At 48.7% G+C, this 22681-nt stretch overlaps 1 protein-coding gene across 22 annotated transcripts in view; it reads left to right on the top strand.

Moving 5' to 3' along the window:
* Positions 1-22681, top strand: part of KDM2B (lysine demethylase 2B) — a 113606-nt gene that overhangs the window by 80516 nt on the left and 10409 nt on the right. For 18 of the 22 annotated variants that reach the window (XM_040577404.1, XM_040577401.1, XM_040577398.1 and 15 more), the window contains 2 exons: positions 15312-15536; positions 19030-19173. In XM_040577404.1, coding sequence (XP_040433338.1) covers positions 15312-15536; positions 19030-19173 — 369 coding nt within the window. The remainder of the gene's footprint in view (positions 1-15311; positions 15537-19029; positions 19174-22681) is intronic. The other 4 variants (XM_040577409.1, XM_040577407.1, XM_040577403.1 and 1 more) reach the window with 1 other exon arrangement.

Here is a 22681-nt window from a genome sequence, read left to right as displayed (position 1 = left end):
AGTTGCAATGCAAAATAATGTTCATAGCTATGTATTGGTGTGTGAGAATCAGGAAGAAAAAGTGATTTAAACAAAATGGTTGAGGAAGCACTGACCTGGACATACTCAGTCAGACCAGACGGTCTTTGTAGCACGGTGTCCTGCTTCGACAGTGGCCAGTCACAGCTGTTAGAAGGGCTGTAAGAACAGAGCAGTCTTTCCTTTGCTTAACTTCACAGTTAAGCTAGAAGGTCATATCATCAGCTTTGTTTTGCTGTTCCTTGGTAGATACTTTTTTCCTGTGAATTTACTTAATAATTTGTGGAACCTGTTGATCTTTCTGCTAGCCATAGCATCCTGTAACAGTGACCCCACTGTTTGATAAAGTTCTGTGTAGAAAAGCAGAATAACAAACTGAAAAACACCAGTAACTTCAATGTCTTCTGGTACACGAACCGTACCATATGTTTGATCATTTCTATCACTCTATTCTAGTTCCACTACAGGTGGTTTTGAGATGAGGGCGGATATGGGACTCCAGAACCACATATAGTGTTCGAGATGTGATGTTTAAGAGAGGAGACTAGAAGAGCATGTCTTGTTCAGCATGGCATAACAAAGTTGAAGGGGGAGATGATTGCTATGTGTAAGTACTTCAGGGAATATAAATACCAGGGGAGGAGAAGAGTTATTTAAGTTAGCGGACAATGTTGGCATGAGAACAAGTGAGTATAAACACACCATAAATAAACTTAGTCTGGAAATAAGGTTTCTGATCACTGCTCATAGCCTAAAGTAAATAGCATGCATGTATACAACAGACAAAAAAAGTAGACTGGTGATGAAAAGGGTGTTAGATTCTTCAGAATAACTTGTATTTTAAATAATAAAAGGCAGTGATAGTCTGTCCGGATCTGGATCCCATAATGGTCCTTTGGCACATGTGTCTGCTGCCATTTTCTAGCAAGGAAACTTCTTTCTTCTTGGTATTTCACATGAATAATGCTGGGAAGGGAAGATGATCTACCAGTTTCTAATAATAGAGCACCTTTATGCATGGCTCCAGTTTTATGAACATATATGTAACTTTGTGCATGGCATCAAATGCTAGAAAGAATATTTAAATGGTCTAAGAATTAATAAAATTTGAATGTATGTAGAAATTAGAAAGAAAAATAGCACAAATTCAAGAGGTTGGGTAAACTTGAAAAAAATCTTAGCTGTGGTTAGCACCACTGTGATTTTTCAGAAGTGTTGAGCATTGTTTTACATCAGGTTTTCTTTCAATTCAGAGGAAGAGGTGCTAGGTGGACAAAGAATGTTCTTGAAAACCTTCGAATAAAAACTTCTAGTTTTTCATTGCTTGCTTACTAAGAATTCCTACCATAGCTACTGCTAGGCCAGCTCCACCCAGAGCAGCAAGAGCACTGAGGTACTAGCTCCAGCAATTAGTGTTTTAACCGGAGTAGTGTCTGAAACAGATCTGAGCACGTATAAATGGCACAGCATCAAAACAGCATCAGTTTCAGGAGCCTGCCCGGTGGCTACCACCAGGAAAGCTACATTCCTAGTAGCAGCAGCAGGAAACCTGTGCCAAATTCCCTAGGACAGAGCAGCCCTTGGAGAGCCATTTGGGGTACTTCCTGTGAGAATATGAACATGTAAGAAAGCAAAAACTGACAATTAAAAGCAAGCATGGAAAGACAGACTGATTTCTTAGTTTAGTATTTATAGTGTAGGAAAATAGCTAGGAAGGGGGAGGAAAAAAAAAAAAAAAAGGCAGAAGGACACCAAAATAATTCTGTGTAATTTTGTTGGACTTTGTGTTTTTCTGGTTGTGATTCAAATCAAGTTTTACATCAGTCAGTCCAGTTCCACAGGAGCAAGAAAACTGGGATTTAAGCTGTCACATTTTGTCCTTTCCAGGCACCAGTTTAAAGGTGTTTGAAGTGATCTCACAGCAGTGCTTCAGCTCTGCTAGGTGTCAACAACAGATACAAATGCCCATAGTCTGCAAGATTTGCAGACACAAATCTGTGTGTATTGTGAATCCTATTTGTTGATTTGTTGAAAGTACTGATTATAAAGTTCATCATCTACTGCAAATCAGACATTTCTTGATAGTTATCAGATGCTAATATTTTTTTCTGCCAGAAAGTAACAAGTACAAAAGAAAATCAAGATTAAAATCAATTTAAATTTGTTTTTCTCTTTGCTGATTTCAATTGTGATTGGAATCAGTGATTTAAATAATTTTTAGTAATTTCTGTTCTTTTACACTGTAGGAATAGCAGTTGCCATGTGGTAGGAGAGCCCTGGAATGTATTCAGATGGGTACCCCAGTTCTGGCTCCCGACAAATCCATTAAGAAACAAAACCACATAGCTGAGGTTTGGGGGATTTTTTTTAAGGGGACTTCCCACAGTAGCTGCACATATACAAAACGAAGCCCTTTCCTTGCTAAGTACACTTGGGAGCAGGAAGAAACCTGACGCACCAGATCTGAAGACTTCTTCAGGTTCTGCACAAAGGAGTAAGAGTTGCTGAAGCTACTGGGAGCTTCTGTCAAATGTCTGCTTTCCTGGGGCAGCGCTGGTGAGGAAGGCAGCTCCTTGCCTGGCTTGTTTATTTTTCTGAGCACTGCTTCAGTCTCTCCCAAACATTAGTTCTCGAGACAAATTCATTTCTGTGGGAACTCCACGCAGGCCAGAGGAGTTTCAGGGTTTGGTATGTGTATCATACATAATATCCCCAAAGAGCTTCGCTTATATTGCCTCAGCATTCTTCTAAAAGCTTTGCCTGGTGACTTGACAGATTATTTCTCACCTCAAGAGGATGTACTTGAAATATTGTGTCCCTTCAGGGAGTAATTATAAATAGCAAGGACTTGAATGAGCACCTTCTTAATCTTCCATCTTTGACTTAATATTTTGCCTTCTTATCAACTCTCAGCCACTTGCTTTGAAATTTGACCGATGCCTTTATGTGATTAATACATCAAACAGGTAAATTAGAGCCATTTTGGCTCTGAGTAGAAATTTGAACAGATTGGAAAAAATGAGCAGACATCTCTATTTTCAAACTGTTGTGCTCCAGGTATCATAGTAGAAGATTTATGTGTTCTTCCCATTGTCATTCTTCCAACATATGCAAGAATATTCAGTAACATCAATTTTTTCCAACTAAGGTCTTGACTGCCATTTTTCAAGATTGCCACTTTCTCTTTATTTCATGGCAGTAAAAGTGCTGATGAAAAAAATACGTTAGTCCTAAGACCTTTTGTGAATGTGGTGCATGTGAGATGGGTTGATGGCTCTCAGATTTTATCACCAGGAGCTGGACTACATGCCTTGCCGAGTTGGCCAACAGAACCAAACAAAAAGCTAAGATTTGAATCTGATTAAGTATTTGAGCATCCTTAGGCTCTCCCCCACCCCGACATTAAAACCATTCAAGCTTTGAGTTACGTATCTGAGATTTAATAGTTTTGTTTCTGGATCGAAGCACATTGGCAGAGCAATGTGGAAGGCGTTTGTCATTCCACGGTACGTGCTGCGCAATTATGGACATTAATCCTGCATGCACTTTTCAGAACAAAATTGAATTGTATGTTCTGTCCCTGAGAAGATGGCTTCCTTTTAGTTCCATAGCACACTGAAATTAAAGTCTGCTGAGAATATAAATGAGGTCTTGTTTCAACTTTATGACTTTCCTGCGGGCACTGGTAGACCAGATCTAAGAGGCACAGAAGCGCTCTCCTTTTTGAAAACTAGCAAATCTAACAAAAGAAATAGAGAAGGCCTGATAAAAGCGAAGCAACTTTGAGACATAGTTAAGCGTGTTTTGCTTGTTTTTGTCCTGCATGTTTCCCTACAAATCCAAATAGAGGCTGTAGGTGACAGCTGAGCACCTGAGCTCTCGTGAGGAAAAACATACTTGAGCTCTTTCTTTGCTTACATTTCAGTGTACTGTTTGTTTGCCTCTAAATGTTTGGGTTTGGTCTCAAGGTTTGAGAGCTGCTGCCAGACATCGGACACAACTGATTGTCTCAGCGGGAGAGTTTTGTGCTATGTGTTGAGAGTGCAGAGCCACTTAAAGGAAAGCAGGTTACATATTCTGGTTAATCCACTCGTTTAGCTAGGAGCCACATCTATTTGCATGTTCCTCAACAGCGTGGCAGTCATTTCTTACCTTCTTTTGAGCCTACTTCACTAGTTTTTGCATCTACTGGCAGAACATGGCTCTTGGAGATGAGCCTGCCGTGATATAAGGATTCGTGGAAGAAGGAAGCATGGCAGGATTTCCCTCACTTCCCAGCAGATAGTCCCCATCATGCCACGGCTCTTCCTGTAAACTTGTACATCTGGATCTCAGGCACAGTTGAGTTTGTTGGTACCTCTCCATTTCCACAAATGTGATGCTGTGAAGATAGAAGACCTCAGTTTTGTATCAGCAGGTTCCCAAGACGTGGAGCTTTTGCCTTATGTGGCAGATGAACTTGCTGTTTCAGCATGCTTTCTGTGGTCTTACTATATTTTTAAGATGACGGGATGGCTTTTCTTTAAACAAGGCTTCTGAGAAAGACTGAGTGCGTGAGTTGCCACCAGCACATTCTGTCTGGGCTCCTGTTGTTTCGAGCGCTGCTCCTCAGCTACACTGTAATAGCCCAAGGTTGTCAGCCTTCAAGAGTCGTACAGCCCGTGCCTTCTCTGCTTCTTGTGTGTTGGATACTGACTAGGTAGAAAGTACGTGCGGGAGGCATTATGTGGAGGGAGCAATCAATATATTATTTCATCTTGAGTTACTTTATTTGATCTAAGGTTGATCAATTGGATGGTTTATTAAAGAGATTGCAATGGATACTCAGTGTATCTGATGACTACTCTTATGTCATAGTTCAGATAAAATAAATAGTGGGAAGTAGTAAGATCAAGACACTAGATGGATATTTGAAGACAAAAGGTTGCCAGATTGTTTCTGACAGTGCTGAGAATATGACTGAAATATTGGCCAGAACTCTTGAGAAAAGTGTTATGAAATTTGCCCAGGCCCAACAGTTAGGATCATACATCATACGAATGGACACTTGCACCAAAATAATGATCCTTAGAAAGCTATTGGGTAACTTTCTTATTCTGGTACAGGTCAAGAAGCTGACTCATAAGCATCTCAATGGGTTTGCTTTTCAAAAACATACGCGCTGGCCTACAGAAGGCAGCACAAGCTCAAATCGCAAGATCTTGCATATAAACCAATTTTGCATGTGCTTTTTTTCCCCCAAACTGTTTTCTCTTAAATATTTTTTCTACTATCAGCAAAATACAATATTCTATAAAGATACATAAGAAGCTTCAAAGGAAGGTTCAAATAAAAGGTATATTTATTTGTATTTATTAAAAACTTTTTCACCTCAACTTGGGGAATCGTAGAATCATAAACTTCAGCGTGTAATACAAAAGCATGGGTGCTGTTTAGCACTGAGCACTGATAGCAACAGCTGAAATCTGTTGGTACTAGAGATGCTGGAGAGCAAGCGCATACAGTGCAGGTTGTAGTCCGTCCGTCTGTCCCCATCTTGGTTTTACTAAAGGGTATTTGCATGAGAATGAAATCTGGTTGTTTGGCACTCACCTCCTCCTGCTGTTTATTCTTCACTTGAGGTTATTGCCTCAGTTTGTGACAACGTAATTGGTTTTTGTGGAGATGGTGGTATCGATGAGACTTATATGGGACTTCAGGAGAGATGCAATCAATGCAACAGTTCAGAATAGGAAGTACCGTCTGTTTTCATGCAGTTTTCGTTAAGGCTAGTTCAGTGGTTCAGTCTAGGATGTTATTTATTCCTTATTACATCACGCAAATTACATCATACAAAGCTGAAGTATGGACACAGTTATGCCAATACGAGCATGGCTAGGGTCAGTAGTGCTTGTTCTGGTTTCTGAACTGCTGTAAAGTGTAGCGGGATAGTGAAATGTGCACTGCTAGAACAGTTCGCACAAGGCTTGCTCACTGTTTGTTGTAATTTAGCATTCTCCAGAGTAGACGAGCCGAAAGGATCAAGCTGGAAAATGCTCTTTTAATAGTTCTGTGTATTAAATATATCTTTGAATGCTTAGCTGATCTTGTACAAGATTAGATTTTCAGAGAGCAATTACAATCGGAAAAGTTCATTTTGTTGTAGTGTTTTCCCCCCCCACTGATTCCCAATTTGCTATTTTATATCATATCCTATCCGATTTCTTTTTTTATTAAATGCCAGCTCTGCAAAGTTTACCTAGCATTTGAAAATCACTCCGAGATCTTCTTGGCGCATGCGTCTTCAGTGGTTAACGCAGGCCTCGTAATTAGAGCTAATTTGTCAGTTGTGTTGCTGTTGTAAGTGGCAGACTGGAACACGCTCGCGGGTGGCTGAGGAGTGCGGCTCGATGCGGGTTACTGAGGGCAGCGACCTGCTGCAGCCCAGGTGGGCTAACGCGAGTATCACCAGTGCTGGGGCTTGTCGCAGATGAGAGCAGGAGGATCTATGTCATGATTTAATTTGCTGTGAATGACATTTCACCGCGGTGTGACCGGTGGATTGTCCTCAGGGGACGTCACGAGTTTTTATTTTTTATTGTTTTATTTTTATTTTATTTTATTTTATTTTATTTTATTTTTTCTCCCGTCTGGATTGTGGAGCCAAACGTGGAGCGGGGAGCCTGCTGTGGAACCTGAGCCCGGGCTGGAGGCTCTGCCTGCCCCGGGCAGGTGTGGGACCCAGCATATCCTTCCCGATGTTATCTGTTCTCCTGCCCCTGCTGGAGGCCGACTGCTCGAACCACAAACACCGCGGTGAGCGTGTCGGTTATCCTCGCTTCGTATTTTTAAGCTCTCCTTTGTAGGCCTCTAGCGGGAAACGCATCCCCCCCCCCTTCCCTCTCTCCTCCAGAAAATGTTGGATTCTGATACTACCTTGTGCTTCTGAAAGCCAAGGCCTTAGGCACATGCCTTGCGTGCCTCAGCTTTCATCTGCTCCCGCTCTGGGTTGTGTACGAGCACAGTGGGGGAGAGAGAAACCTGAGGAGACAGGCTGAACGTAGCCCATGGTACGCTGGAGAGCCGCACCATGCGCTGCACGTAAAGGCCTCACTTCTGGCATCGCGGCGAGCAGGGTTTGAGAGAATACCACCACTTACCCATAATGTAAGCTTGATTTGGCAAGAGGACAGATGTGCAAACAAGAAATGGATATTTAATGTGTGCACAATAAGGAAGGGATGTAATTACGCCAATCGCTTGGCTTTTCCAGCAGTCACCTGTAACTGTGTTTAAAGCTGGGCTGAACTTTGTTGCTTAAAGCTGGGAGGTGAGGCTCTGGGGGGCCAGAGCGTCGCAAAGGCACAAGGCAGCATCGCCACTCGTGTGCCAGCTCCTGCCTGTTGCTGCCTCTTCTGCCGGGCCACCGCCGGGCTGGTGTGGCCACGTGGTGATGGAGACCAGGGAACCGAGCCGAAACTAGTTTGGCAAAAATCCTGCCGCGAAGACCATTAGATCTGCTGCTTTATGGCTTCTCGGTTGCTCAGCACATGCAAATATTTAATCTCATGTTTAATTCTGTGTTGTGGGCGTAGGAGCCACAGGCAAAATCCTAACAACTTGAATGGAAGCGGGACTTCCCCTGAAAGCAGCAGGCCCACCAATGCAATGGGAAATTCAATTCTCAGCGCTCTACTTCAGGCCTGCGTGCCCTGACCCCCAGCAGCACGCTTTCGAGGATGCCTCCTGCGTCCGAGGCGCTGCCCCCAGGGGCCCTGTGGCTCCCCAGCAGCTCCCGGCCGTGCCCCTCTCACCCCCCAGCGGGGCTTTTTCCCCCCGGGCCCCTCCGAGCGGTGCAGGGCCAGGGGTGCAGGGCAGCATCCCCGGCATCCCAGCGCCGGGGGGTGCCCGGAGCCGAGCCGGGCGTTACGAGCGCGTCTCCTTTGTCTCCCTCAGCCCGTGCAGCGCCGCGCACCCCGCCCGGCCCGGCCCGGCCCGGCACACCCAGGCAGGCCCCAGCCGGGCGGGCCCCGCTGCCCCGGGGGGGGAGCCGAGGGGTGCCGGGGGTGCCCCCGCCGCTGTCCCCGCAGGCCGGCTTTGTGCGAGCGGGCCGCGATTGGCCGTGCCGCCAGGGCCAGCCCCTTCCTGGCTGCCTGGCATGAATATGCACGGCCCCCCTTCCTCCTCCTCCTCCTCCTCCTCCTCCTGCATGTGTGTGTGTGTGTGCGGGGAGCGGGGCTCCGCCAGCAGCGCCGCTCCAGCCATGTCAGCTCGGCTCCGCCTGGGCCCACCATGAGCCATGGCCATGTCTGCGAGCGCCGACGAGGAGGACTACGAGTCGGAGCCGGAGCCCGAGCCCGAACCGGGGCCGGAGCCGGGGCCGGAGCCGGAGCAGGTCCGGGGCGGGCGGCGAAGTTTGCAGCGGGAAGGGAGGGGAGGAGGAGGCCGGGCCGGGCCGGGGAACAATGTGGGGCCGGCAGCGGGCCCGGCTCGGCTCGGCACGGCCCCGGGCACCCGGCGGCGGCTCCGGGCGTGGCGGCGGCCCCGGGAGGAGCCGGAGCGGGAGCCCCCGGCGGGGCCGGGCCGGGCCGCGGGGCAGCTCCGAGAGGGCCCCGCGCCCCGCTCCGCCGGGGAGCGCGCACCCGGGGGGGGGCTACAGCTTCCAGCACCCGATCGAGCCTATTCGGAGCTTATTTCGTTATTATTTTTCCTCACGAAGCGCCTCAAATCGCCGAGAGGGCTGCGCGACTTCGGGAGGGAGCGTGGTGCTGAGCCCGGTTACCTGGCCGCGGTTCCAGGCAGAGCCTCCTCTCTCCGCTCCCAGGGATGGGGAATAAAGGGAAGGATGCGTGGTAAAATGAAAAGAGAACTTTTATTACTTCTCCCAGGGTTTATTCTCTAAAGGATTCCCTTTCCCTTTGGGGGGAAGGAGAATAAACTTTTTGGATTTATGAAGTAATCTGTGAAAAATAATCCGGAACACGTGTTCTAGATTGCACCTTTTACTCTCTAAGAACTGCCTAAGCAATTGAAAATGCACCAGGAATAGGATTAAACATGTGTACGCAATTTAAACACAAACTCACTATTTTTGTTCGTAACTCAAGGTGTTTTGCTCTTTGAAACGACCTCATAATTTGCTTTTAGAGACAAGTTGGTACGTAGGCCGGGCGTTGAGTCTGCCCTCTGAAACCCATCTCATCCCTAAGAGCTTTACTGTGCTTTTCTTTATAATTTCCCCAAGAAAGCAGGGCTGCAGGAGTTGGGCCCAGGGGACAGTGGTGTGCCCCGGGTGCTCCCCGCGGTGGTAGATCCAGCATGGAAGCATCAAGAGAGACGGGGCTGTGCTGCCTGGCCTGGGGTAGCGACCGCCCAGGAACCTCAGCCGGGTCTTGGAGGAGTAACTTTATCAAGCTTTGCTTAATTCTGTGGGTGGTGCGAGTGTGCAGGCCTGCACCACTGCTCCCTTCGCTGCTTGCCTCCCAGACCCAGCAGGTGAAGCATCTCGGCCCCCTTCCTTTTCTCTTTGCCCCACGCCAGGCCTTTCCCGTTTGCTTCCCGGTCTGGGTGCGATCGCTGCATGCTTTTGGTGAGGAGCCGATAGTCGGGAGCGGGGTGGTCTCCGCTACGTCGTACCTGTGAGATAGCTGCTGGAGGTGTCTCCAGGTGCTTTGTTTCCTCTAAAACCTGAGGCTTGGCAGAATTTCTGTATCTTAACAGTTCATAATAAAAACTAACGTGAGAGAGCCACCAGCCTTTGTGTGGAATCTCTCCCCCTGTGCCATGGGGACGGTGCCTGGCACGTAGCAGGTGAAACGGCAACTCTACGGGTGTAGGCGAATGGCACGGCTCCTGTGTGAGGGTAGCGCGGTGGTTTTCATCAGTCAGTTTCTTCTGATGTTGGCCTTCAGCCTCTCCCCTTACCTTAGTCCGTGTCTGAACTAAGCAGGTAAAGCCCGCTGTATTCTCCAGCAGGAGCGCAGATAGGATTTACCACGCTAAGGTGGCAGCCGATGCCAGCAGCGGGGCTCGGAAAGGTGCGTGCCGGGCGTGTGTCCTGCCTGCTAGGGGGAAGAAGCGCGATGGTTTTTGTTGGGCCAACCCCCATGGTTGGTCCCACAAAAGTTGCGTGTGTAACCGGACTGTGAAAAACGCTCCTGGGCGGCGGTAGCAGAATTTCTTCCAAAGATGAGAAGCTACGTTTGTGTGATGTGCCCCAGCTCTGTGTAGCTTCCTGGTGCCTTTCTTTCTAAGAGCTCCTACTTTGGATGCAGCTTATCTACAAACGCGTATTTTTGCCAGTGTGTCTTATTCCACCCTCCAGGCCTAACTTCTGCCTCCTCACCACCAGAGGGAAATAAATGGGGGTGCTTGCTTTGGCACTGACGTGCCAGCTTATCATGCACTGCACAACGTCGCTGCGTTGGCAGAAGAGCTGGTGGAGTGTTACTTACGTGCAGATGAACCTGCAAGGTAGAAACTTTCCCGTTTGGTTGGGAACGAAAAAGTTCCCCTGGTTTCCCTTACCCCTGACGTGCCCCTTACTGGTGGGCTTGGGCCAAAACCTGTCCTGCCAGGCACCTCCACCCGGCAGGAACGTACGGGTGATGTGACCATCGCCACCAGCAGAAAACGGAGATCTCCTGAGTTGGCACGTGTACGCTTTTGGGCAGACAGGCTGTAGTCAGATGCATTGAGCCTGTGGCGTTGGCTTGTGCTCTTCACTTTGTGTGGCTTTTAAGGATGTTACTGGCCATCAGCCTGATTTTTGCTGTCTTAAACTAGCTTCCTCCTCGTCACCACCGAATGCCTGCAGCCACATCATCCTGCCCTTTCTTCCTCCTTCCTCTGGCTAGGGTTTCTGGTAATGGTTGAAGAGATTGCATCAGGATGCAGTGCCTTACAGAGGTCTGCGCACAGGACTGGTGCCCCTCAAGCCCCAGGTCCTCCTCTCGGAGCTGATATTGTTGTGTGGATTCGGTCGAACTCCCGCGATCAGCATAACTGGAATCTGCCCTGTGCTACAGCAGGAAACCATCCCAGTCTTGCGAGCGGAAGGGATACGTTTATGTGGCACAGCACCTTGGAGCAGTGAAAACCACAGCTGTAAGATGTCTGTTCTTGGAGAGATTTACGCAGTGGGATACGTAAGCTGTTCAGATCATACTTGGTTAGGAAGTGAAGTGCTTCGGGGTCTCAGAAGGGCACTGCACGTGCCCTTGGATGTTTCTGGAGGCGCTCAGGCTGAAGTCGTGGTGCAGTGCTGCTGGCAGCAGCAGGCAGGTTGCTGAAGCTGGGTGGTGGAGCAGGACCCATGCCCACTTGCAGAAGAGCTTATTTCTGGGCTACAGGCTTTGTCAGCCTTGCTTTTAGGGCAGGCCGGGACTCCTCCCGGACTGGCTCGTGCTGTCAGCTGATGTTCCTCTCCAGAGCAGAGGCGTTTGTATGCAAAATTGCCTGGTGACAACTCCAGCAGAGCCCGGTCAGCCTTGGGATAGCAGTTGGGGCACATCAGCACCCACTTAGCGATGCATTTACAGCTGATAGCTCTTGAAGGGCTGTCTCCAAAGTTTGATTTGGTATTTTTTGCTAATCTGAGATCTTTTGAGCTATTCTTTGCAGCTGTGAAGGTCAGAAGCGTGTTGCTGTAAACACCAAAGCTTGATTCTGTAGCAGTAAGCTGTGCTCTTAGAGCCTCTGCTGGCTGTGGTCCTGGTTTTGGTCCTGAGTGGGCGCTCAGAGCTGCTGTGAAGGTGGCTGGCTTTTCAGTGACTGTGGAGCAGGGAGGTGACAGCTGATGAAAGTGTCTTAAAGTACCTGTAAGCAAGCAGTGAAAACTTGCAGCAGCTAAATGCTTGCCCAGAGCCAAGGTAAATGCGTGCTCAGGGGCTGTGACTCTTCTAGGTAGCGTTTACTTTTTTTTAAAGGAGTTGGAAGTGTGATACCTCGTCTTATTCCCAGATTCACGCAGCCTTATTGAAAGACTTCAATCACTGGTGACCTCTTTCCCCACCCAGTCTGCTAATTGTTGTCTGCTTGGGGCGCTGTTGGATTTGGTGGGGTTTGTAGGAGCTCAGCGCTCATGAAAATCGGTTTGCAGATTTGTCCCCTTCCTCCTCCTCCAAGGAGCAAGAGGGCGATCCCAAATTCATGGCTTTGGAGTTCGGAGTGTATTGCATCCGATGGCCAAAATTTGCTCCCAGTACCCAGCTGCCGTAAGGGTCATGCTGTGTCTGGTGCAGGAGCAAGCTCTTAGCATTTAAATTTTGGTTGGTGTGGCTACCTTTGTGTGCTGCATAGCGGTAGTGCGGGGGGAAAAGCCAGCAGAATGCCCTGTTAACACCTCTTGTTTCAGAGGGCAGTGCAAGTCCACCAGCTTTCTGTGGAGGTGCCAGAGAACACACGGGATCGCTTTTGGTAGCAGTTCAGGCAGCTCTGTCTTGACCCTCTGGTGTTTGGTGTACAAATAGGGAAAAAAATCTCTTCAAATTTGGTGTAAGCCTTCTCTTTGGGGCAGCTGACGGCGGTGGCCACCTGCCGCTTGCCCCATGTTCACGGGACAGCACCACGGAGTCATCCCGGGGGGGTGCTGAGTCTCACAGGGCAGCCCCTGAGAAGGAAATCTCCACCAGGTTAACTGCCAGGGCTGCTGTACTGTGAGCCTGCAGGCTGAGCTGGAGGTCCTGCAGCATCTCTTCCCTAGCACTGACCTGGAATTCATCTGGCTGGCAGCCACGTGCTAAGTAAACCCCAAGTCATGTTGGAGGCTCCTTCTACCCCCTTGAATCCCAGCACCTTTCTGGGAGACCAACCCACAGGCCAGATTTTCTTCTGTTGAGGTTTATAAAGCGACCGCATTCAAGCCCCTTGAAACTGGATACGAGTGGGAATTCCTGCCGGGCCTCTCCAGCCTTGCTGGCGGGGATTGGGACATCCTGGTAGGAAACGGGGGAGGATCGAGCCTGGTGGGTTGGTAAGTGAGCACAAACCCAGCTGGTCCAGTTGCTTGGGTTTCCTAAAGAGCAGTGAAGAGGGCTGGGCATAGATCCGTTACGTTCTGTGAGGTCAGAGCTCTGCGTGGCTGCTTTCCGCTCCACGGTGGTGATTTACGAGGAAATCTGAGTTGTGTGGTGTGCTCTGGCTTCCCACTTGTTCTTACAGCTTCACCTGCCTGCCCCTTTCTTTTATTTTTATTTTTTAATCAGGATTCTCGGTTTCTGCCTTGAGCGATGCCTTTCCACCACTCGAACCTTTCCGGTGTCCTTGTGTTCAAGACACAGTCACCAGAACTGGGGCTTGGCTCGTGCCACTGTGGCAAAATCAGGAGCTGCCTTTGGGCTGGGAAAAGCACCGAGTTTTCATTTTCCTTGAGAGAGATTGCCTTTAAAAGAAGACCATTCTGACTGCATTGTAACTGTTGTTTGCCCTCTTAAAAAACTCAATCGTGTTCAAACCTAGTGGGAAGGAGCCGGGCTAACGCAGAACCTTCCACGTGCTGTCGGCAGACGGGAGCTGCCCGGGTTGTTGAATGAATTTCAGTTTAACTTACTCCCTTTGGTTCGTTTTTCTCATTTCCTTTGCTGGTGGAAGGAGGCTGTAATAGAGAGAGTGGAGGGGTGATTCATGCTGAGGAAGGAAATTATCTCTTATCTAGGTGCTAAGCCAGTCCTGCCAGAGCCGACTTTAGCCTTGAGAGGCTGCAATGTTGGTCTAAAAGGCAAATATTTATTCTTTAGAGTGTCTGAAATTGATCTGAAAGCTGTGTCTAGCGCAGTTTCCGATGGGAAGCTACACCTCTCTGCGTTCACAGAGCACAGCGGGATTCAGCTTGCGAGTAGAACAGAAACCGCTGTGGAGGAGCGTAATTAAAAACTCGCAGGAATCCGTGTAACGTCGTCAGCTGAGTAATGCTTTCTCCCAAAAAATGCTTTTCTCACCTCGGTTGTGATAGTGGGTCTGTGGGAGAGGAAGCAGAGAGGTCCAGCTCCTTGCTCTCTGCTCTCCCAGTACCGGGGCTCCTGGGCTGGGGGCTCTTAGAGTACCAGTGCTCTGCTGCATCCTAAATCACTGGGGGCTTGCTGGGACAGATGGGAGGAAGGTCAAATGCTCACCCACTTGCCTTTTTTTCAGGGTTACTATATAGTAGGACACTTGGAAGCTTTTGCAGTACCAAGCCGAACGTGTCCGTAGCCCTTTCTTTTAAAAGCTGCGGTGGAAATTGTGCGTGGCTTTCTGTAGCCAACCTCCTGCCTTGGTGACTGCCCAGAATTCAGCACAAACAGAAAGTGAAACTGGTTAGTCTGGCCTCTCTGTGCTGAGGGGCACAGAAAGTGGCGAAGTTGTACAAATACTAAACCAGATGAGCTCTGCAGTCCTGTTAGTGTCATCTTTATGGTGAAAGCTGTCAGGGGTAAGAATGAGCCACACCAATCGGTGTGTAATTACCCCGTACGATGACGCTGTACTTAGCGACGTCTGGCTTGAGCTCTGTGTTCTTGTGCTGAACAGGGAGTTTCTCATTAGAACGTGAAATTCAGATATCCGGAGCGACTATGTTGAAGTTAACCTCATCATTTAAAATCTTTTAATGTTCCTTTAGCTTCTGCCTCAAAGGTCATTGAAATCTAGACCCGGGATGCCCTTTTTAGCCTCTGCACAGCATCAGTTAGTGTTCTGGTTTTGAGTACTTGTTATGTTGGATAGGAGGGGAGCTACTTTGGAAGGGTTTTTGCAGTATTTGTGGTTTATTTCCTGTTATATCACTTGGCAGCAGTTTGTGCTTTTCTTTTACGGAGATTGCTGTGACTTGAGCCATTGTTGCTGAACGTTTCCCTGCTGTATCTAGCCTCAGAATTACTTTTGCTGTCTCCTTGGACTCTTCCGAAGGAGGAAAGTAGACCTGACTTAACCTGAGCACAGTCCTAGGAGCTCCCTAGCCCAGAGCTCTGTGATGGCACGGGTCGTGTCTTTGACCTAAGCCAAGAACATCACTTGGGACTCAGTCCTGCATTGAGATGTGCCTAAATAGATTGTCAGTGCCCTCCTGTTGCGTTGGGTTTACGATAGATCCGGCATCTCTCACTTGTGCCTAGGTTTCTTTGTCTTTTTACAGTGCATCTTTCCCTCTAAAGGTGACAGAATTCCTTTAGCTCTAAGAGTGATTGCGTGCATCTGCTGGGTATTAGCCATCTGTGTATGTTTGATACATCTGCCGGGTTTATGTCTGCGACGCGTACAGCTCCTGCCCAAGGAATTTCTGTAGTTCAGGTGTTCAGTGGGATGTGCAGCTAACCTCGTGTGTCTGGCTCTTTCAGAACAGGGCAGTCGGACGGCCCAAAGGGAAGCTGGGCACTGCTTCTGCGGTGAAGCTCGCAGCTAACCGGACGACCGCTGGAGCACGCCGGAGGAGGACGCGATGCCGCAAGTGCGAGGCGTGTCTGCGGACAGAGTGCGGCGAGTGTCACTTCTGCAAGGACATGAAGAAGTTCGGGGGGCCTGGCAGGATGAAACAGTCCTGCATTATGAGGCAGTGTATCGCAGTAAGTGCACTTGCGTTACAGCTCGTTCAGAGATTTCTTTCCTACAGCTGCCTCTCCTGGTGACAAGGTGTGGGACTGAGAACCTAAAACTCAGTGACATGGCTTTCATTCTCAGCAGTATTGAAGGTAGATGTGGAGGTAATCAATTCACCAGAAATTGGCACTCAAATCACACCGAAATTCTGGGATTCTGGGGAGAAGAGAGAGCGGGAAGTTCTCATTGAAATGAGAAGAGGCCCCTTTGGTTTGGGCCTCTGAAATTCCTGAGAAAGCCACCTTGCAACCATCTTTACCACCTTAAGATGTGCAGAAGTCTTTGGTATTCCCCAAAACTTTGGCATTGGTGACCACAGGCTACTTGGGATCTGAATTTCAGTTAATTTGCCATTTACTGAAGCATGCAAGAGGGGTTTGATTGAGAAGAGCTAAAGAGCCATCCACCCCAGGGTCTTCTCTTCCTCAGGGACTGGAAATGGCTGTTGGGGGATGCGATGAGTGTCAGAACAGGGCAAGCGGTACTCAAAGCCAGTTTCCTGGGCTATTGTGATGTGTTTCGTAGAAGCTTCTTGAGTCATAAGTGATAGCTTTGTGTTTAACACGTATTGACAGATTAGTCTTCCATGAAGTTCTGAATCATTGCTTTCATATCGACTGTCACTGAGCTCCTCAGGCTTTTTGTCCACAGTGCTCTTGTTCAAGAGGAAAAATTAGCTTTGGCTTTTCTCATAATTCTTTGGGAAGGCCTTTTGTGTAGTGTTGTTGAAGGTTTTTTGGTTTGTTTTTCTTTTGTGTGTGTGTGTGCTATTTTTTGTTTGTTTTGTTTTTAAGGGAAGGAATGTTGTTTATTCATAACTGAATTACACCATCTATACCGATTGCTCACTAACTCTTGATTTAGTCCTGTTACAGTTCCTTTCACTTACATTTTTTTCTTTAATCCTGATGAAGAAACTGAAGTGGTGGCATTATTAAATGGCTCGGCTCAGGTTTTACAAACTGATTCGCACTTAGGGTTTCCAGCAGTTGCTCCTGGTAGCTCACACTGTGTCCTGCTCTAAGCCGTGCGGTGCTCTTGATAGAGGATTGGATTCAGCTCTCCTGGATCTTTTAGTAAAGTGCATAGAATATCCACCTTTCTTCAGAGTGCTTTTGCAGCTCAAGTGTCTTTTCTTTGAACACTTGATTTCCTGGAGTGTGGCATGAATCGAACAGCATGGATGAAGAATTTATTATTCTCTGGGGAGAAGAACTAGTGAAACCATGCTGCCTTTTTAGTGGAGGGATTACATTAGGGCTGCAGCGTGCTTCCTTGTCCTGCCTGTTGAAGGAAATTTTCATAGTAAGGTGTTTCAGTCTTGATGCACAGGCTGAGCCTTGTGGAGGAGAGGAGCTGGGTTCTCTTCTGGCTGTGTGTAGTCATCTTCTCATCCCCTCTTTTCTTGTGAAGAAGTATTTTTCAGTTGGTATCTGCAGGTTTATTTCCAGGAGCCGTGTTTAGAACACAGCTCTGTAGCCAGGGCACTTTGATTCCTTGTCCCACCCGTGCATGTGCTCGAGAGGTATCTGCTCTTTGTGAGTTCTCGGTGGTGTAAGGAACGGTGGGAATCTTGCAAACTTCCTTAGAGCAGCGAGAGCGCAGTAAATTAACAAGTTGAACCGTTGCAGTTTTTAATGGTGCCTTACGTTTCTATAGGCAATCCAATTGTCTTTACTCTTGTTCATTATGTTCTCTAACAATTGCAGCAGTAATATATTGTGGTACGCATCCAACAGCTCCCAGCTAAAAGAAACCACCAAAGCGAGGCTCTGTGGAAGTAATGATCCCCACAGCTCTGGGACTGTGCCTTCCTCTGGTTAATAACACTGATGATATTAACTAGGCGCAGGCTTTCATTAAACTCAGAAGCCTTAAGAGAGCCAGCACTGCTGTTCAGAGAACAGGAAACTCCTCTGCATCGCTGGTTCAATCAAGGGAGGAAACAGGAGGGCCTGGGACACTTGATGCTGCGTCGAATAGGCCTGAAGGGAGCGGGGGGTTCTGCGCTGGGAGGTCAGGTTGTGACAGCAGAGCTGCTGTTCCAGTCCGGCAGTGGGACAGAGCTAGCTGGGGCACAGAGGAGGTTCCCTAGATACCCTTGCTCCCAGCAAGAAAAGTTGTACTGCTTCTGGGCTGTTTGTTCCTCGTGGGTGGATATAAATTGTTGTTGTGTGGGAGATGGGACAGAACAAGCGGACAGAGCCATCGCAGCTCTGGGCAGCTTAGTTTTCCTCTGGTTTACCTGCTGGCGGAGTGGGATCCTGGGGATTCCTGTTGTGTGCATGGAGGAAGGTTGGGAATTCAATAACACTTGCAAAATGCTTTGAAAATGGAGCGTGGGTAAGTACTGGCATGAGAAAGAAAAGCGTTGCCATATCTGATGCTGGTGTGTGGGGCAGCACGCTGTGCTCTCTATTGGCTTACCATAGGTAGTTTTCTCCCTGTCTGAAACTTCCTGAAGGATGGGCTGTTGCTGCGGAGATTTGATTCAGTGTGCAGTTTTTCACTTCCAGTCTTTATTTGCTCCATAAATGAGAGATCCTTGCCATGAAAAGCCACGTCTCTGCCTCCAACTACCTAATAGTTAGGGAGTTGCAACCTGATCGATTCCATTTCACGTTATAGCCAGCTTCTTACAAGGATCTTCCTTTTATTTCTTGCAATGGCTTGTACCTTATTGCAGGAAACAAGAAGTTTGTTCCTCATTAGCACTAAGGTAGCTTTTTAATTAGACTGGCATTCAGTGGGTGATGGATATAAGAGATGTTGCAGTTCCCTTTCTGCCTCAGGAAAAGATAGAAAAAAAACCACACTGAGCTTCCCACTTGTGACACTTCTGGAAGAGGAATTCTCTTTTTAAGTGTCCGTGCAGTGCTTTTTGCAGTGCTCTGTTTGGGAGCAGGGCCTCCTGTGATAGACCATCAGTCAGCAAAAGGTCTGCTCTTGGGTCTGTCGTGGGCTTGCTGTGAGGGCTGGGTTGGGTCCCACAACATCTGCCTGCCCTGCCTGTAAAATGGGAGCTGCCAAATTGCCAGTCAGATTGTGAAGCTTCACGGATGCGAACGGTGATGTTCCAGGTTGCTTCTTTTGCCTCCCATTGTATGGTAGAAAAGTGACGCACGTGCCAATGTCCGTGTCAGCTCACAGATTCAAGAGACCCGCAAAAAAACCCCAACGTTTTCATCCCTGCAATGCCCCATGGATTTATGTTGCTAGAGGGAGGGCACTTTCATCCCCTCAACACGTCCTGCGATGCCTGGTCTGGGTACCCAGCCCCAGTTACCAGTTTTTCTTGCCTTTGTTGATGTGCTGGGATGGAGCCTTCAGCAGTTTGCACAATTAAGCCCTATTTATCTTCTCTTTGGAATGAAAATACTGTAAATGCATTTTGAATTCTTCTGTTCCCATATGTCTTATATGCCCTGATCAAGACTTCCTTCTGATATGTGTAAACAGCCGGTGTTGCCTCATACTGCTGTATGTCTGGTGTGTGGAGAAGCTGGGAAAGAGGACACTGTGGAAGAGGAGGAGAGCAAGTTTAATCTCATGCTAATGGAATGCTCCATTTGTAATGAAATAATACACCCAGGATGCCTTAAGGTGAGTGCAAGGATGTAATACCTGTTGGAAACAAGCAAACTAAAAGTAGATAAGATGTCACCTTAACGTAAAAGTAGGGCACAGAAGTTAGAAAACTTTCACGGTTTCATCTTTGGAAACTGAGTGAGCGCAGAGTTGGTGTGAGAAGCAGGACTGAAGCCGTGGCGTGCGCAGTCCTGGCTGGCAGGAGGGAGCTCTCTTCTGATGTGACCAGCATCCATGCCCTGGCTGCCCTGAGCAAGACTGCAAAACATGCGTGCATGCAAGTGTTTTTTTTTTTTTTTTATTACTTCTTATTTGAGTGAGGTATCTCAGTTGGCACGGGAAGCTCAAGAGGACATAAGAATCTACCTGTATGTAGCGTTGGATGAGTTAGTCACAACCCCTCTATCAGCAGCTCCTTCCCGTGTCCCACAGAGTACAAGGAGTAGTTTGCTGTCCGTGTTTGTCCAGGCACAGAGCTGCCTTTTGGTGGCAGCTGGCTTAGAGGTGCCGTGAGCAGACGTTGCAGTAGGACTGCAGCTCTAGGGAACAAACTGAGCAAGTTTCAGGCTGCAGGAACGCTCAGCCTTGGCTGACTCGAGTACTGCGAGCAGATATCCTCTTTGTCAGTACCAGAAGTGTGATTTTGGGCAAGTCCGTGTGTCTGAGCACTTGGAAGCCTCCTTTCTCCAGAGCTGGTTGTGTCGCGGCTGCTCAGCCATTTCCTGTTGCTGATTTGTTTATGGTTAAAGTGATTTGCCAAAGCAAATGTGCTCTGACATACCGTGCCCCAGAAAGCAGCCTTTGGCCCCCCGGGGATCTCCGGGAGGGGAGGCGCATTCCTCGTGCGGGCCCGGGGTGATGCTCTCCTTGCCTTTCACTGTTCCTGCACCGTGTGCTGAGTTACACCAACCGACCTGTGTGTCCCTAGAGCAGAAATTAGGTAGCTTTGGTACCCACAGCTCCTGCCACTCGGGGACTCGGGGAGCTTTGCTTGCTTAAAACAAAGCTTCAGGGGGTGAGGAAGCGAGGGAAGGAGCTGCTCATTTCTCGGGGTGCCTCGGTTCTGCCTTGCAGCTGCTGCTTTACTGCTCCACGCCCCCCTTCCCTCGCCTTGCAGTGCCAGTAACACTTTTTGGCCGGGTCCAGAGCCTGGGATTGTTGTCTAGTGGCAGTTCAAGCATGGTTTCCTCTCACCGTACCACATCTGGGACTGGTTGCACAGGATGTGGGTCAGATCTGTGAACTCAAGCAAGTGCTGTTTGTTCCTTTATGCATATGTGATGTTCTGAGTGATGTTTTGGTAACTAGGAACAACGTTGCTCGAGGTATTGCTGAAAATGAAGCGGTGGGAGATTTGCAGCGTGCCTTGTTTTTTTAATTACTCGGTGCTTCTGTTGAGCTGGAATGGTGGGATAACTGGTGGTGGTTAGTTACCCAAACAAAAGGGCTCCAGGAGGATTTCAGAATCATCTTGGAAGGCGAGAGGAGAACAGCAAAAGGCAAATGGGACCTTTTCCTTGGTTCCCTCCTTGCTCTTTATTCCTGGGCTCCGCAGTTTTCTGTGAGACGAGAACCTGTTGCCTTGTTCATGTGGTGCTCGAGCCCCTGATGTGGGCTTAAAAGCCCCAAGGACAGAGTCCCATAAACAGCCCTTGTGGGAAGTGCCTTTGAAAGCAAACGTGGCCCCAGGGCAGCTGCTGTGGGTGACCACCAAGAGGAGGTCCCTTCCTGTCCTACCCAGAAAGCAGGCAGCAGGAAGACACGTGAACCGTGGGGGTCATCTCCAGCGAAACCTCTGGCAAATGTACTTTTGGGGGAAACCAGCAGAAATTGGGCCAGGGAGGGGAGGAGTGAGCGTCCCTCCCTGCCTTGCTCCCCTGCAGCGAGAAATCTCTCCGGGGTGCATCTCCAAGGCTCGGGCACGTGCACTGGGCTGCTCGTGGGTAGCTCGCTCCTGGTTTGGAGCCCGTCCTATTCCAGCTTGGCTTTACATGTTCGTGGTGGGTTTTCTCCAGGAAAAAAGTGTCAGGGGATGGCCTCGTAGGGCATCTATGTCTGTCGCGTGCCATTGCCTAATACCTGAGCTAGCTTAATTGTGCTGCGGAGGGCTGAGTGTCCGGCTTCTTGAGAGGCTTTTATAGCTGATCTTTAAGAATTAAATGATCTTTAAGGTCCCTTCCAACCCGAAGCATTCCATGAAGGTAGCTGGGGTGCATCCGTGCTCTGCCACACTCGCAGCCTCGAGGAGCTCCTGCGGGTGCCCTGCTACCAGAGCACGTTACACGCCTGTGTAGGAGCTGTGTGAAGGGCAGCCAGGTTGTGGCATGTCCTGAGGAGTGGCACGGGGTGCTTCCTGACATGCTTGCTGCTTTTCTTGGAAAACACAATACCAACGCGAGTGCTCGTTCTGCCAAACAGCTTCTTAGGAAAATCATGTTGGCAAGCCTTCCATGAGCACAGCGCTGCTTCCAGAGGAAGCTGCCGAGCTTTTCAGAGGAATATTGCCTTTCGCTGTAGCAGAGCGTTTGAATCGAACCAGTATTGATGGATTTCTCTTGCTGCAAGTCCAGTTACAAGTAACGCTGGTTAGCACGGGTGGCCAAGTGCAGTATCTGATGCTGTTCCCTTAAGGAAAAGGGGTTCATTTTCCCGGTAAGATCCTCTTCTTTTTCATCGTACGTAGATGCAGTGATAATGATGGAAAAGGGGGGATATTTTAGATGCATTGACAGAAAAGCAGAAATAGTAAATTAAAAACAAAGTCCTTTTCCAGCACAGCTGCATTTCTGCCCCTGTCTTCAGCCCAGGTGTGTCTGTGCCTGGGTTATTTCAGTCTTGGCGCTGCCAGAAGTCAGGGCTCTCGCTCAGCGATACCAGACCAACATCCCGGGGTCTCCTTACTCCCCGCCAGGCAGACCTCCCGGCAGTGCAGGCTCATGCTGAGGCTTCCTGAATCGCCGCCCTCGTGCTGCAGGTACGGTTCTGAGGCTGCCCCCCGCCGCGGCTCAGACACCCACCTGCTGTTTGTAGCAAACACACCGAGCTGGCTCCCACCCAGCCTAGGAGGCTTGGGACAGATTCAGTGGCAGGTTTGCGTGTGTCTAATTAGTTTGCTTACAGTTCCTCACATCTGTTCAGTTCCTTAAACTTCACAGAAGGGACGGAGCTGTAATGCTTTCCCTTTGGTAGCATTTGTTCTATATTCGGTGCGGGAAATAACTTGTTCCCAACTTGGGCTTGGGCCAGGGATTGTTCCCCCGAGGCAGAGATGTATACAACAGCTCCTGGAGTATCTTACACCTACCATGGGAAAGAAGGTTCAAAGGCGCACAGTTGTGATAAAACCAGTATTTAAATTCTGCCCACTTCATTTACTCGTTTATTAACTCCAAAAGACTTGCTGAGAGAGACTGACATGTCATCACTCTTGCTGGATGGTGAAACTAGAAGGGCTGCTGTCTGGCTCGGGGACTGGAGGAAGCAGTTCCCTAAACGTAGTGCTCGCTCCTGCACAGCCAGCACG

Source organism: Cygnus olor, chromosome 17, assembly GCF_009769625.2.
Source record: "Cygnus olor isolate bCygOlo1 chromosome 17, bCygOlo1.pri.v2, whole genome shotgun sequence".
Classification (NCBI taxonomy): domain Eukaryota; kingdom Metazoa; phylum Chordata; class Aves; order Anseriformes; family Anatidae; genus Cygnus; species Cygnus olor.
Note: the sequence above shows the minus strand (reverse complement) of the source record. Positions and strands in the feature narration are given on the sequence as shown.